The sequence below is a fragment of the Lates calcarifer genome, linkage group LG10 (assembly GCF_001640805.2).
Source record: "Lates calcarifer isolate ASB-BC8 linkage group LG10, TLL_Latcal_v3, whole genome shotgun sequence".
NCBI classification, from domain to species: Eukaryota; Metazoa; Chordata; class Actinopteri; family Centropomidae; genus Lates; species Lates calcarifer.
The window spans coordinates 23,291,120-23,306,780 of record NC_066842.1 but is presented as its reverse complement, the minus strand read 5'-3'; the positions used below and the strand labels follow the sequence as shown (position 1 = coordinate 23,306,780).

The 15,661-nt window shown below is 41.1% G+C and overlaps 1 protein-coding gene across 1 annotated transcript; it reads right to left on the bottom strand.

Moving 5' to 3' along the window:
* Window positions 1–498: 498 nt before the first annotated feature.
* Window positions 499–15,536, bottom strand: csnk2a2b (casein kinase 2, alpha prime polypeptide b). The gene is made up of 12 exons (XM_018704079.2): window positions 13,948–15,536; window positions 13,378–13,489; window positions 10,681–10,782; window positions 8,634–8,684; window positions 8,380–8,439; window positions 8,115–8,198; window positions 6,360–6,470; window positions 5,998–6,099; window positions 5,394–5,494; window positions 3,560–3,708; window positions 1,847–1,930; window positions 499–1,167 (listed from the first exon to the last, which is right to left on the bottom strand). The coding sequence occupies exons 1-11, from the start codon at window positions 14,049–14,051 to the stop codon at window positions 1,854–1,856; spliced, it is 1,053 nt and encodes a 350-aa protein (XP_018559595.1). The 5' UTR covers window positions 14,052–15,536; the 3' UTR covers window positions 499–1,167; window positions 1,847–1,853.
* Between the last annotated feature and the right edge of the window lie 125 nt (window positions 15,537–15,661).

The following is a 15,661-nucleotide window of genomic DNA, read 5'->3' as shown; positions in this document are numbered from 1 at the left end:
TAGAAAGTCTTCAAACGCCTTCATTTTTTTCACATTTTATAATGTCGCAGCCTTATGACCTTATTAAAGCCTTATTAAAAAGATTTCCTTCATCAATAGATAAAAGAATAGATAAAAGATAATATCTTACTGCAGTGGTGTAGCTGTAATGACAACACCTGTAATTACACTGATCTCAGTAGTTCACTCTGAGTCTGGCTGCGAGCTTCCTTTGACAGCTGCTTAGCTGTCAATACCTTAATAATATTAATCTTCACTGAAGGATTTTATTGTTGACATAAAGGCCATTTCAAAGCCATTTCAGTGCAGCAGTAACTAATTTTCACCTTTCAAAAACCCACACTGTTACCAAGTAAGTTTTTCCTGTACGCTATAATTACATGAGGCCAAATGTTTTTGGCATTATGTAAAGTAAATGTAAGCACTAGAACTTCATGTTTTGTAAAGTGACATTTAATAAGACAAAACTAACATGCAATAAATTCACTCCAGCCACAATTCATCTAAATAAAAATCATTTATTTTTCATTAATATTATTATTATCATCATCATCATTCTATCTAGAGAGAGTCCACCATGCCACTTTCAGAACTGGAGTAGTGCTAAGACGTCTGTCTGTCTGTCAGTTGGGGTACATGATAGGGAGGGAGGAGGGGGGGCCGACAGACGGATGGATGGATGAATGGGTTGGGAGGGGAGGGACCTGTACAGGCTCACACTCCTGATCATTCTCCATGCTGATGCAAACAAAGAGGGGACGATATAAAGGAGGGACGGAGAGATGACGGAGAGAGGAGGAGAGACTGAGTTGTCTTTAAAAGTAGTTTGTCCTTCTTGACCTACATGAGACTGAGCTGAGAGGACAAAGACCATTTGAGGGGACAAAGAGGGAGCAGCTTCAAGCTCATTGGTCAGGCTGCTGGACAGGGAACCAGGACAAGCCAATCACAGACTGATACAGAGGAGGAGGGTGTATGTATACATGTGTGCATGTGTGTGTACAGAGATGTGCTTGCATTGATGTATGTGTGTGTATCCGTATGCACATATCTGTGTGTGTGTAACTGGTCAGAGTTACTTTGATCCCTTGTCACTGTACACTTGTCAAAGTTACTGTCACAACCGGGTACAAAGTTGAGGTAACAAACATCCTTCTTCTTCCACCTCTGTGAAAAGAGAGAACACAAGGTAGCGTGTGAACAAAGAAAGTAAACTGTGACATTTAATAGACCTTTCAACCAGACATTTATTCTTAGATGTGTTTGATTTTCTCAGTCGACTACACTGCGAACACAGTCAATGGCAACCACGTTGTCCTCTAATGACCCATCAGTCACAGGTACAGGTGGGTGACAGGAAGTAGAATAAACAGAGAAACATACAGTAACAACTACAGATGCTTGCACACAGGGTATAATGGATCACTGTGGAGTTCCCTCAAGCCGTTTCATTTTGTCAATTTGTCATCCATCTGTACATCACTGTCTTTTGCTGGTACTACACGACATGTACCTTATTACATACAGCAGAGTAAGGTGGTGTTAATGTAGACTTAATTTAGTTTTGAAGAATGAATGGGATTAAGATAAAGCAATAGTCCAGTAGTTGCTAGCTGGTTTGTTTGAGGGAAAAAACTGAATCAATGAGAATAGGGGCAGTCTGTTGCTTTCAGCACATTCACTAAGCATCCACAGTTCAGATCCATGTTGTCCTACCAGTCTGTCTGTGTTGGCTGGAGGTTGTACATGTATACATCTAACTGTACATTATGTAGAACTAGAAAAGTTTCAATCCCAAAATCATCAAAATCCACAGTGATCAATGAGCCACTCTTCAAACTGTTACCTGTGTTTCATCGTGCTGTAGTGTTGCCACTGGAAACCATGTTGTTGTCAGAGTTTGACAGAGACTGCTCCTTAACTACTGGGTCTACAGGGGTGAGAAACATATATAAGAATTTCTTACAAACTCAAGTTAATGCTAGTTGGAGATTTTAAAACATAACACATGACCATTCATGTACACCAGGCATGCACCTGCTGGTGTAAACAGAAACAGCAACCAGAGTCTACTCTGCACTTGCAATGGTAAGTATGTAAGAATTTAAATGCAGCTGCTAGCAAAGACACCAAGGTCAGCAACATAATTGTTTGTCATTTGTTATCCATGTATTCACCACTGGCGATTGAAGTGATAAAAACCAATCAGGAACCAAAAGTAGGTGTCTGTGTCATTGTTTCCAAAAGTCTCCATCCAGAATAAAACACAACCCTGGAACGAAGCCAGCAGCATTTCAGTTTTAGGGGCAAAAAACTCTGGAGCAGTGTGGAAGCCAGATGTAAATGTAGCAACAGTGCTATGTTTTAAAACATATTAATGTGGACGTAGCTTGAGTTTAGCCTCTCTAAACCCCTGCTGAGCTGAGCTTGATGCTTCCTGGTGGCGGGCAACAAGGTCTGAGCTAGGGCTGAACCATTTATCACAATTGCAAATTGCAAACACTGCAATTATTTTTACACTTTATTTTAGCTGCCTCACAGTTCACACACAGAGCAGGAGCAACAGAGCGACAGGCTGTAAACTTTACAACCACATCTCGTCTTAAAATGACCAAACCATAAAACTAACTGTGGAGTTAGATACTTGATGAAAACGAAGGACAGAGCGACAGCGTGAGGCAGAGTGGGTCGCTCTGATACTGTCTGCTCCGGCGTCACGTTCTACCTGCACGCTCATCCTGAGAAAAGCTAAAGCTGAAACTACCGGTGTTATGAGGGGTAAAACCGAGAGATAACTGAGCTGTGACCAAGACGCAAACAAAACTGCAGTGTTTCCGCCGTACATATTTTGTAGCAGCGGCCCACCACGGGAAAATTATTGCAGCTGATATTATAAAGTTGCAGAATACACTGTTGAGCCAAGAAGGAGAGAGAGAGGAGAAAAAGAGAGAAAATGGTAGAATGAACTAGCTAACATTAAGTTAGGTTTGTATTTGTATTTTGTATTTTCTACTGGGATAAATCCTGTATAGTTTTAATCAGCTGTGTCAGTCTCTACTGGCTCTCTGTACCTGTCAGTCTCCTGTCATTCCCCCTCAGTGTATCAGCATTCTAAAGTTACTGCAGAGAAGGCAGGCGAACGTGGTGCTACTGTTTGTTCTGTGAGAATTGTTCTATGGTTCATTATGTTTATATTTAATACCATTTATTGTTAGAATAAATACATTTTGGATTCATATATTTTCCTTCTCATCCATGGGTTAGCACACAGAGCAGTTAATATGTCAGTGATATCTTAAATTGTGTTGCTCTATCACATGTTTTACATGTATACAGTGAATCCTGGACTGAAGCTTGACTAGATGCCAAACATTAAAGCAGTTCATATTCGATATTTATTTAATAATCTATTCCATGCAACTTCACTGACTGTGCTAACATCTATAATGACACTGGCATGAATCTGTTTTCAAATTACACAAAACACTCACCATGTCTCACAGTGTTCCTGGTTGTGCTACCTGTGTAAACTGTGTGTGGTAGTGTTTGTTTTGCTTACAGAAGTAGGGGTGTTCCATGGCCTCGGTGGCGGTCAGCCTCTGTTGGTGGTCATAGCGTAGCAGCTTGTCCAGCAGGTCCAGAGCTTCAGGACTCACCAAGTGCTGGTTCTCCGTCTGCACAAACTGTTCCCAACGCTTCCTGCTCTGCCTGCAGGGATAAACAGTACACAGTGATAGTTTGACACTGCCACCAATGGTAAAGGGACATCTACTGACAGTGTTGCAATGACAGTACAGTTCTGATCACTGTGAGGAGTTTCTTTTGTCCTCTGTATTCTGTTTTGTTGTTTTATTTTGTCAATTAAGGCAATAAAGTGTGAACATTTCTTGTGAAGTGTACCTATGTAATAGCACATGAACACTCGCTTTAATCATTCAGTGGAGCGCTCATAGAACCCTCAAGCAAGTGCACAAACTGAGAAATAAATGGCGTTTTGATGAACAGGTCCCTGTTTTGTTTATATTTTGTGCGCTGCTAGTAGGGACCTGTCAGTTCCTGAGACCCTCTCTCCATTCCTCTCTCAGAGATGGCCTAATAAGGCAACTGGATTTTTTCTTTTCTTTTTTTCTTCTTTCTCTTCTTTTTGGCAGTTGGCAAAGAATTTTTGTTTCCAGTTTGTGACTTCTGCCTCTTCTCCTCTGTTTTTACAGCCTTTTGCAATGTAGCACATTTTTTTTAAAAACCTGTGCAATACATCCACACTCACTCCTATACCTCATGGTATATAGAGTTGCACTGTTTTTGTATATCTTTTCTATATATATATGTTTTTTGTTTCTGTATATTTTTATGTTTGCACTGTAAAGGAGAAGCTCTCCAACCTCGTTGTACTTTTAGTATAGTGACAATAAAGGGCATTCTATTCTATTCAAACCAGTTCATGGAAACACACTTAATTTGCATCTTCAGTTTTTTTTTCTTTCTTGCAACATTTCAGAAGTTCACTTCAAATTTGCTTGACAATTATGTGGAAAAACACTATTGTATGAGAGCAGTACAGGGAGGAAGAAAATGCTAAGTGGAGTAATGTATGTAAACAAAGGTTTCAACATTTAAAACTAAATGATTTTGCTGTGTTTTATAGGAGGAAAATAAACACAGTGTGTTTTGGTGAGAAACACTGACTGTTTACTAGGAAACTCCACAGGGTACCTTTAAGAGGCTGTATGTCTCAAAATGGTGCAAAAAACGTTCACCTCAGCTAGGGTTGGGTGATATGGGAAAAAATCATATCACAATATGATCTTTCAGATCGTCGATGTTGATATATGTTACCATATAAATCAAATCACTATTTCTGTCAAAGTTAAAGTTTCCTTTTTACTCCTAAGTGAGATGTGAAGATACCATAAGGTCAGTTTTAGGGCTGCCCCTTAAATGGTGACTATTTATAGTACATGTGTAATACTATTTATAGTCAACATTTAGGGGGCCATATAACTTTGTTAACACTTTTTTTAGCTGCCTCACAGTTCACACACACAGAGCAGGAGCAACAGAGCGACAGGCTGTAAACTTTACAACCACATCTCGTCTTAAAATGACCAAACCACAAAACTAACTGTGGAGTTAGATACTTGATGAAAACGGAGGACAGAGCGACAGCGTGAGGCAGAGTGGGTCGCTCTGATACTGTCTGCTCCTAGAGGCTGTAGTGGAAAAGATGAAGTCATGTTTGTAACTACCATTGTGCTGCAGTTTCAACCCTGCACAATTCATAATATAAGGCTTTGGTTCTAGGTTCGGTCTTGCATTTTCACTGTGTTAAAACCTAGGTTAAGTTTCAGTAGGTTCCCCAAGTAGCTCCAGAGGCAGAGTGAGAAGGTACTCACTGTCCTAGCAGGTCTTTGAAGCGTGGGTCCAGTTCAATGTGGTATTTACGCAAGTAGCCAAACAGCTCATCTGTCCCCAGGACCTTGGCAATTCGCACCAACTAGAAAACACAACAAATGTGGGCTCAAACTCTGGCAAATATGAATATACAGTATCTCTGACCACATGCTTGTCTTCCTTTTTCCTTTTAAAGAAAGAGGATACATTTGTTTTAAGTCTGAACTCATTCTTTAGATGAGACTATAACAGCTTTCACCAGCTGTCACTGAGAGAAACTCTTAAAACTTTAGCTGTGCTTGTGCGGGAAGAAAAGCGCCCTCTTCCTGTTATCACCATTAGCACTGGAGAGTGAGACACTACATCCGATAAAAGGTCTAGGATACAAATCCAGGTTGTTTCCATTACATGTTTAGGACATCCTGTGCTTAACTGAACCACAGGATGCCACACACAGCCCTGCATGTGCAGTAAAACAAACTGGACTTTTCCATTTCCTTCAGTGTTTTCCAGTATGTGTGTGCATGAAATCAGCAATATGTCTCATTTGATTTAAAAATGCTACTGTTGACTTGTGTGTAGGAGCAATATGTGTGTTGAAGGTACCTGGTCGTAGTTGTCTTGTCCATGGAAGAAGGGCTCTTTCTGAAAGATCATACTGGCCAACATACAGCCCAAGCTCCACATGTCTAGACTATAATCATACATCTGAAACACAAAATCATCAAACAGCACTGCCGATGATGAGAACACAGACATGCAAATTATCCATGTGTGACTACAGAAATATCTCACAAGTGTGTGGCTGGCAAAGGTAAACAGAAAGGTATATCTATGTTTTATGTGTTATTCTTGTGTGTAAATGTGAGAGCAATGCAGAAAGTAAAGTTATATAAGGTATATAAGGGTGGTTATAAAGTCCTGGAACATCAGCAGGTGTTTAAATGTGGTCTTTATGTATGTATTACCTGGTAATCCACCAGGAGTTCAGGGCCTTTGAAGTATCGTGAGGCCACTCTGACGTTGTACTCCTGGGATGGATGGTAGAACTCTGCCAAACCCCAGTCTATTAGACGTAGCTGTGGAAACACATAGTATCTCCTTCTTCAGCTTCACTTTGGGTTGATTCATTCATGTTAGCCTGCTACCCCCTGCTGGATAGTATAGCACCACATTTCTTTTTTGATGCAGTGTTTTTCTGCACTTCACTTTCTAGAAATCACTAGAAAGTGCCATTTCGTATTCCTTGACTTTAACTATGGGTGCATCAATTAAATGCACTCACATTTCCTTCACTTAAGGCTTTTACTCACGCCTTTGTCCCTCCCACTGCAGAGAGAAGAATGTGAGAGAAATTCAAGAGCAGAGATGCATGCAGAAAAGATGGAAGGAGGGGAATAATCAAGAAACACATATTTTTTGTGAAATTAGATGTTTCCTGTCAGGTGTCATTTGAAGCAACATTAGTTTCTGATCAGCTGTCAGTTGGCTAACTAACTGTGGAGTTAGATACTTGATGAAAACGGAGGACAGAGCGACAGTTGTGAGGCAGAGTGGGTCGCTCTGATACTGTCTGCTCCGGTGTCAGATGAGAACTGTATGCAAGTCACGAGAACGGACACCGGTGTTATGATGGTGATATGATGAGTTAAAAACGGCAGAGAGAACTGAGCTGTGACCAAGATGCCAACTTTATATCTGCAGTGTGTCTGCTATATACATTCTATAGTGGCGGGCCGCCGTGGGACAGTTATTGCATAATTGCTGCATCATTATAAATTAGCAAAATACTTGGTTGAGCCAAAAGGAAGAGAGAGAAAGAAGAGACAAAGAGAGCAAATGGTAGAATGAACTAGCTAATGTTAAGTCAGATTTGTATTTGTATTTTCTACTGGCACAAATCCCAGAGTCTTTATCAGCTGTGTCTGTGTACCGGCTCTCTGTACCTGTCAGTCTTTTTCAGTAACACTGTCTCTCGATTTTCAGTCATCATTTTCTTTTATCTCACTCCTACTCCTGACGTACAGGTGCGCACGGCTGCAGTATCCAAAACATTAGCATGTGTGTTTACGCCTGCGCTCTGTGCTGTGTGCGTCAACCTAACATGATGTGCTTCGAACTCTGTTCCAGCCACATGACTGGTTCGGCAGGTGACAGGTGGAATGAGTTCTATCAACGTTGTTATCAACCATGTCTTAAATGTCTATGGAGGAAAAGTTATATCGCGATTAAGAATGGTAGTCCCATTAAGCCCCATTAAGAATGGTAGTTTAGGAGTTTTTGCAGGTGCTGCTCTTTACTTTGTCTGCACAGCCATCTCTGCTCATGCTCTGCTGTTGCCATTTCTTTGTAAGATGGACAGAGCAGCGACGTTAAAAGCTTTCATAAACTGGGTTTAGACCAAACTCTGCTGTAACATTCATCAACACTCACACTGATTAGATGGAAGTTATATCTGCTATTTTACTAATCTCACTGCTAATGTACTCACACACATTACATGGGCTTCATGTGTATAAAAGCCTATGCTAATGCATTACCCATTACAATACGCTAGCACAATTTCAAAAGGGGAAATAAAGAATCTGGAAAAAGGAGAGAATGCCAGAGAGAAAATAGTGAGAGCGAAAATAGAAAGGCTGAAATAGCAGGGTGAGATGTAATATTATGAGTGTGTGTGGGTGTGTAAAGAAAAAAAATAGACTATATAGGGCACCACCTACCTTTCTCAACTGGTGGTCGATCATCACATTGTGGGGTTTGACGTCACGGTGCATGATTCCCATACTGTGACAGTAGTCCAGAGCCTGACACACACACACACACACACAATGTCAGAGAAGACCAGATATAATTGGTGTACAGTCTTCTGAATTCCTAGCCAAGAAAATGAACTGAATAAACTGAATTCTCATTACACAAGGCACTCACAATTTCTAATATTTGTTTAATGTTGTGTTAATGATATGTAATGGAAACAAGTCTCACCTTCAGTAGTTCATACATATAGAAACGGATATCATAATCTGTCAACTTCTGGTACAACTCCTGGAGGGAAACACAAATCTGTGTGAGGATGTGAACCCTTAACCCTTTATTTGCTGCCCCTGCACCACTGTTACTCCTTACTGATAAAAACATCACTCTAACACAACAAAGAGGCAACTAGCTGTATTAAAAGCTCTCAATGTGGCCTAAAAGGAGACTAACAGAAACATGCAGAAAAGAGGTGGTGATTGTACCTTAAAGTCTGTGTTATTGATGCATTCAAAGACAAGCGCCGGAGTTCTGGACTGTACAGCCACCACAGAGAATCAGAGAGGGACGGAAAGTGTCAGAAAGTCAAAATCAAGACAGAGAAAAATCATAGACAACACTGAAAAGATGTGGTTCATTGATTCATACCCCTCACTGATCACAGATCTGATAATCCCACAGTGTAATCTGACCCAAACTCAGAATACAGTAAAACCATCTGCATCATGCATGAAAGACACACAAGCTATCATTGTTGCTTTATTTCAACCAAGCCATCCAAAAACTGTGAATAGAATTACAATTAATTTTCTAAACCCCTGTAGTTGTAGTTATCCCAAACAAAAGGACCCTGCAGGTTCCCACCACTGCACTGAAAGACCTCCTGGCCAGATCAGTGTGCTTCCATAGCCTAAATATATTCTTCCTTCCTGGTTTGTTGATGTTTCCCAGTTAAGGAAAGTTAATGGAAAGTAAAAAGGTATATTCAGTCTGGTTTCTAACACAGACTTACCACAAAAAATACGGAAAAGTTACAAATGTAGAAATAAGTGGCTCATGTGTCAACTGTGTATTCCCAGATAATTACCAAATTTTCTGACTTTACTTTTTGGATTACACTCCTCTAAAGTAAGATATCCCAGAATTTCCAGGACCTGTGGGAGCCCCAACTGTGCAAAAACAACAATAATCACAACATGCGTAACAGAAAAATTGGAATTACAATGTTTCTATCTCCCACATGCCAACAGCTTTCACCTTCCTTGACATAAGTAATCATCACATCCAGCCCATAATCAACAATCAGTGCCTCCTAAAGGTGATGACATCATTTGCAACACCTGTGATCACTCCTGAAATCCATGATTTCTTTTAAACTCATTATACTATTGACAGTGGCTTACTTTAACTTTAACATCCAGAAGGTAGCCATAACAACTGCATGCTGCAAGAAGAGTCATTATTAGAGACTCGTATGAGTTAATAAGAACAGTCACACAAAAATGTTCATGTTGACTTGAATTTCTCATAATAAACTCTAAATGCAAGATCAGGCATGGTGACTACTTTAATTGGGGGCCCACTGGTCCAGTACATTGAAGGACAGGTTGACTGTTTTTCAAGCAACAGTCAGGTGCCCATATGAACACTGACACAGGTTTTGCTTGATGTAATCTTCCTCCTGTTCATACAGGTCATTAAAAGATCCCTTCTCAATGCAGTGTTAGCGATGAGGAGCAAATTCCACCATCCTTATTCTGTGTAAAGATACATTCCAAAATCTTTGGCTGATGCTTCATGAGGGAGAGTGACTTAAGAGGATATTCACTTGGTTTGTCTATCTCAGACTTAAACTTCATATTAGAGTTTTACAAGTTTCAGTTGTACACATAACAAGACCTATAGATTCACCTCCTCTGAAAGCAAATCAGGAAGAGATTGTTCAGTGCCTGGTGTGATCAGGAGGAACTACATCATTACATTACATACATAAATTACATCATGTAATTACAGGATTACAGACTGAAAAACCTGCTTCAATGTTCATACGGACAACCTACAACCTTGAGATTTCAAACAGACTTGGAAAAACATGAAGCTGTCCTCTAAGCGAGGTGAGCATCACTGCAACTTTTAAAAGATCCAGATTAGATGTGGAGCTTTTGAACACTAGTAACACTATAGAACAATGCTTTTGTGAGGAGGTTTTAGGCTTTTGCAGTGATCCAGAGTCAGAGTTCATAATGAACCAAAAAATGTAGTGATGTATCAACAAAAGACAGGGAAAAGGAGGACTGCCCTCAAACAGCAGAGAATTCAAAAATCTTGCAAATGTTTTGAGGATTTGAAGATGTTTTGAGGAAAAACGTCATAACAGCGTCCTAAGCTACTGGATGTTTGACCATTTAATACAGTGAACTAGCAGTGTGAGCTAATGTGGCACAAGCACTCTTAACCTTTGGTATGTTTCAATCCTACACTCTTCATCTTTTTTTTTTTTAAGAAGCACTGAAGAGTCATTAGTGTGCCTACCACTGGGTCTTTGACTGTGTCCACCAGTCGGATGATGTTGGTCCCTCCTCGCAGGTTCTCCAGAATCTTGATCTCTCGCTTGATCTTCTTCTTCTTGACCGGCTGATTCACCAGATGAACCAAGCAAGACAAACAAAGACAGATTTAACAGAGACGTCTAAGACAAGAAAAAAAATCACATCAACATGTAAAAGCAGCGAAGTTTGCCTGTGTGCTATTTCTGACTCCTCAACATGAACTTGCTGATTCTGCGTGCCCTGCCGCTTCTGCATTCTTCAGCATCAGTCTGTCAATCTCACTTCAAAAACATTAAGTGGTGCCAAGGGGTTGATGTTTACATTTCAATGATCACCTGCAACACCACGACAATAGCTTCAAACAATATCCATCTTGTTTTTATTAAGTGGTTATAATCTCTGTCAGTCTCAGCTGAACGGATGCTAGTGCAGCAGGAAGTCACGAGGGAGTCTATGTTTGGTTAGGGGGCATTTTAAACATTGCTTCAGACTGTGGCAGAACAAGAATGGACTAGTTGTGCTTAAGTTAGTGATTAATCTGCATACTAATTCAAGAAGGATTGTTAAAAACCGCTATGATTATGTGTAACATTTGTTCATTGAGTGGACTTCCTGTCCAGAGTTTTAGTTATCTGCTCACTGTGGAGTTATTCATCAATAAAAAGATCTGTAAATACATTAATACATTCTGAAATAAATGAAGAAATAATATTAAGTAGAACCTGCATATCTTGCAGCTAGCTAACAGAAGTAGGAGGTGTACTGGTCAACTAAGCTTGTACACCACTCGCAAGGCAAAAGAGAGCCAATCAATCAGAGTCCTGTGACCAGTCCTGCCTTTAGAGTGTGGCAAGTTCCACCTACCTCATTAGCATGACATAGATATTAATACTTTTAAAAATAAGAAAGAGAAGGAATAGTGTGTATGTACACTCACCACTCACTCCTCCTCATCACTCCTCCTCTCCTCTCTCTCTCTCTCCTCTCACACACTCACACACACACACGAATAGTTGCATTGGAAATAAGTTTAATGACACTATGTGTGTGTGTGTGTGTGTGTGTGTGTGTATAAAATGGCAACTATTGCCATTTTGTATTAATCTAGAGCAGCAACAATTAGTCGATTAACAAAAAATGAATCAGCAGCCACTCTTCTGATAATCAATTAACCCTCCAAGTCACTCTCAAGCAGAAATGCCAAACATTTGGTGGTTCCAGGATGTCAAAGGTGAGAAGCTGCTGCTTTTTCCTTGTCTGGTTTCATACTTATTTTCTGTTCTTACATTTTAGACTGTTGGTAAAAGAAAACAAGAGATCTGTTGATGTCATTTTGAGCTTTAAGAAATGTATAAATGCTTTATAGACCCAATTATTAATCAATTAATTAAATGTATTAAATAATTATTAAATTAAAATATTAAGCATAATGCATATATATATATATATATATATTATATATTATATATATATAAAGGCCCATCACAATTTCCTGACATCTTCAAATAAGACAAAGAAAAGTAGGATATCCTCATAACTGAGAGGCTAGAACTTTGGAAACTTTGTCTTTTTTTTAATTACAAAATGAGTGAAACAAGTACTTATTAGGGATGGACATTTTAATTTAATTTTAATTTTAACCTTTTGAAGTCGATTAACACGTGCCTTCCAGGCAAACCAAAATAATAATATGTTGTCATGTCGTGTCACTGCTACTTTCTTAATGTTTCAAGTCACATCACTGTCACTTTATATAATGTTATAACTCTAATCTTAAACCAGATGAAGGATTTTTGTCTTCAGATGTCCGGATCTTCAGCTATCAGAGAAACAAGCTGAGCAAACAGCTGCTCTCAACGTCCTGTGTCCGTGTCGCAGAGCAACACTGATTTTTTAAATATGAAACAGTTTTATTCGCTGAGACCTCGGTGGATAGTAAAAACCTCCTGAACGATGAACACTGAAGGAATCAACGGGAAACAACGGGAGCAGACATTAGCAGCAGCTCGGTTAACAGCCTGCAGGCCTTTATTAAACTGATTTTGAACATGAAACTACTAAAACAATAACTCCTGCGAACACCATTAAGCAACCGTCTGTTCCAGTCTTTTTGCTTGCACCGTACAGAGCACGATGCAGCAGAGATGCAGCACTCGGCAGAAACAGTTCTGCGTCTCTATGAAATAATACATAAATCTCCACCCCATAAAAATTTGTCAAATAAAAATTAGATGACTATCTTTACTGTGACAATTAATCGACTAATCGATTATTCATGCACATCCCCAGTAAGAATTTATCAAAACTGTCAACATTTTTTAAACGTCAATGAAATAATCCATCAATCGACTAATTCTTTTAACTCTAAATCAGTTAGCACATAAAACAAAGTAAAAGTAAACCCTCACTGTTAAGACGTCAGAGTTTGGAAATGTTTGGCATTTTTGCTTGTTCCAGTTATTCAACAGTTCCAGCTCTACTTAGAGGTAGAAAGTTTGAGACAGATGCTTTCATCCAGGCTCAGTGTCAGTTTTAAGGAATTTAAACAATTTAGGACTCTCATTCTTTTTCTTACAGACATGAAAATGTCACATACTCCATTTCAAGACAACACCAAACCACCAGTCACCAAACCAGTCAAGACATTCAGCACTTTACTTTAGGACATTCAACAGCTCACCTTCAAGATCTTGACAACCACCTTCTCATTGTTGGTGATGTTGATGGCCTCAAACACTTCACTGTACTTTCCTCTGCCCAGCTTACGAACCAGCTGGTAGTCTTCCTGGTTGCTATAGGGACAGACGGAGAAACATAGCAGAGCATGTGTGATTGCATGAGAAAGGGAGAAAAGATTTTCAGTGCCAGTGTGCAATTAAGTCAGTGCATGAGCTGTTGCTATGTGTTCCTGTTAGTGAGATGAAGCGCTGCCTTGGGGAACTAAGTGATTTTTTGTTTTGGTTTCAAGGCAGGAGCTGATTTAAGTCACCAGTCAGACGGAACATGGGGACAGATGGATGTAAAAGGGAGGTGAGTGTCAGACAGTGCAGAACAGCAAGGTAGGCTGGGAGATGGAGAGGCTGTACAATCATAGTGTCATCACACCCTCACTGGTAGATATATAATAATAGACACCCATCTGCCACACTCTCCCATTTCGATAAGAACACACAGACACCCATAACGTGCTGTGTTCGGGAATCACATGCATGTAATTAAAGCACCCTGCAGTAAACAGAAATGGCCTCACTTCCAGTTGGGTACGTGGGCCTCGTAGTCCCAGTACTCCCGGCTCTTCAGCGTGTTGACGTCTGCGTACACACGGGACTTGCTACCGGCCACTGGACCCGGCATGGCGAGACCCGTAGCTCGGGCGCTGCGGGACGTGTGTCACGGAGATGTGCTGTGGTGGGGATCGCGGACAAGCTGGATGGGGTGGCAGGGGTAGATCCGTGACCGGATATGCTGTCTTGGTGGGTGTGAAGTGGAACAGCCAGCTAACTTCCCTCCGTAGCCAGACTGACTAAAAAGGGGAGGCAGGGATGGGGAAAACCGGGAACGTCCACGGGGTTTCGCCGCAGTCAGTGCGCGCCCCCTGGTCGGATTGTCAAGAGCAGCAGATCCGGTGTTGGTGGAGCTCGGATCGGTCTGATCAGGGTCGGAGTGATGGTGCAGCTGAGGTTTACACACAAGGATGGGGAGGCATCGGGGTGTTGAGGTAGAGAAGACCCCTGGAGAGGCCACAGAGGAGGAGGAAAGGGAGCTGATGATCTAAATATCACGGTTTGAAACTCCGAGGCTATTTTCTTTGCGGGCCCTGAATCTGGGCAAAAAGGGGTGGGTTTCCTGCACTAAGCGGTGGACGGTCGGGGAGGGGGGGTGCCTTCGGTGGTCCAGTATTTGCTATCAATCAGCTGTTGATATGACGGATCGGTAGCGGGAGTCGACCGGAGGGAGCGGGGGGGTGGAGTAGCAGTGAGATCGATGTTGTTAGCTAACGTTAGCCAGCGATGCTACTTCAGCGCGGAGATGTCGCACCGACGGGGAGCGCTCGGCGCCGTGCACCACCATCGGCGGAGCCCGCGTCATGTGCGACCGGTTGTGCGGGGAAGCAGCGCCTCGGGGGCCCGGGACCAGACGCCGTCAAAAGAGGCCGGAATTCGGGGGTTTCTTCTGCAGCCACAGACCTCCCCGGTCGAGAGCACAGGGAAGGGGAGCGGATTGCGATTGAAGAAGAGCGAGTTAGCCGCCCGGATGTAAAAGCCGCTCGCTGCCGGGGTGAAGATGAGGAATGTGATGTTCGACTGAACAGCCGGGAGACAGCGCCTTCTAGTGATAAGGATGTGATTGAGGGACAAAAGTTAAATCTTACGACCTTTGTCTGCCAGCGATTAGACCGTTTATCTTTATAATAATCTCCGCAAAACCTCAGAATTATGTTGAAATGACTCTGGTACAAGATTTTGGGTTAAAAAAAAATCCAAACTCAAGATTACCTTCTTACCCCCAGGGATTTCAACCATATTACATGTTCTTCAGCAGACAGAATTTGCCCAGGTGTGAAAGAGATGGACCCGTTACGGTGGTCCTTTGGACTTTGGTGTTGGGTATTGCCTGTTTTGTGGTATTTTATAACCATTCCAAATAACTGAAAGATTAAATATCCATGAAATCAATCAATTGTTCTGTCTAGACAACCCGACAGGACTATGGGCCAACAGATTTCTCTCCTTCCCTTCAACTGCTGTATTAAAGCTGTTCAGAATGAGACAGATTACGTTTGTATGAGGGAACCATCTGTAGTACAACCAGAGCAGCAGCCATCTTTGAGGACACTGAGGTCATGTCCTGGGTACTTCAGGCATAAATTGTTGTTTTTTTGTTTTTATTATTATTATTATTATTATTATTTGTGAATAAAATAAAATTAACAGTGTGTATTATGCTTCGATATTGACTTTTTA

Coding starts and splice junctions, on each gene's coding strand:
- csnk2a2b (XM_018704079.2), bottom strand. CDS start 14,051: ATGCCGGGTCCAGTGGCCGGTAGCAAGTCCCGTGTGTACGCAGACGTC. Junction 8,199..8,379: donor ATATGTATGAACTACTGAAG/GTGAGACTTGTT, acceptor TGTGTGTGTCAG/GCTCTGGACTACTGTCACAG. Junction 5,495..5,997: donor GACAAGACAACTACGACCAG/GTACCTTCAACA, acceptor TGTGTTTTCTAG/TTGGTGCGAATTGCCAAGGT.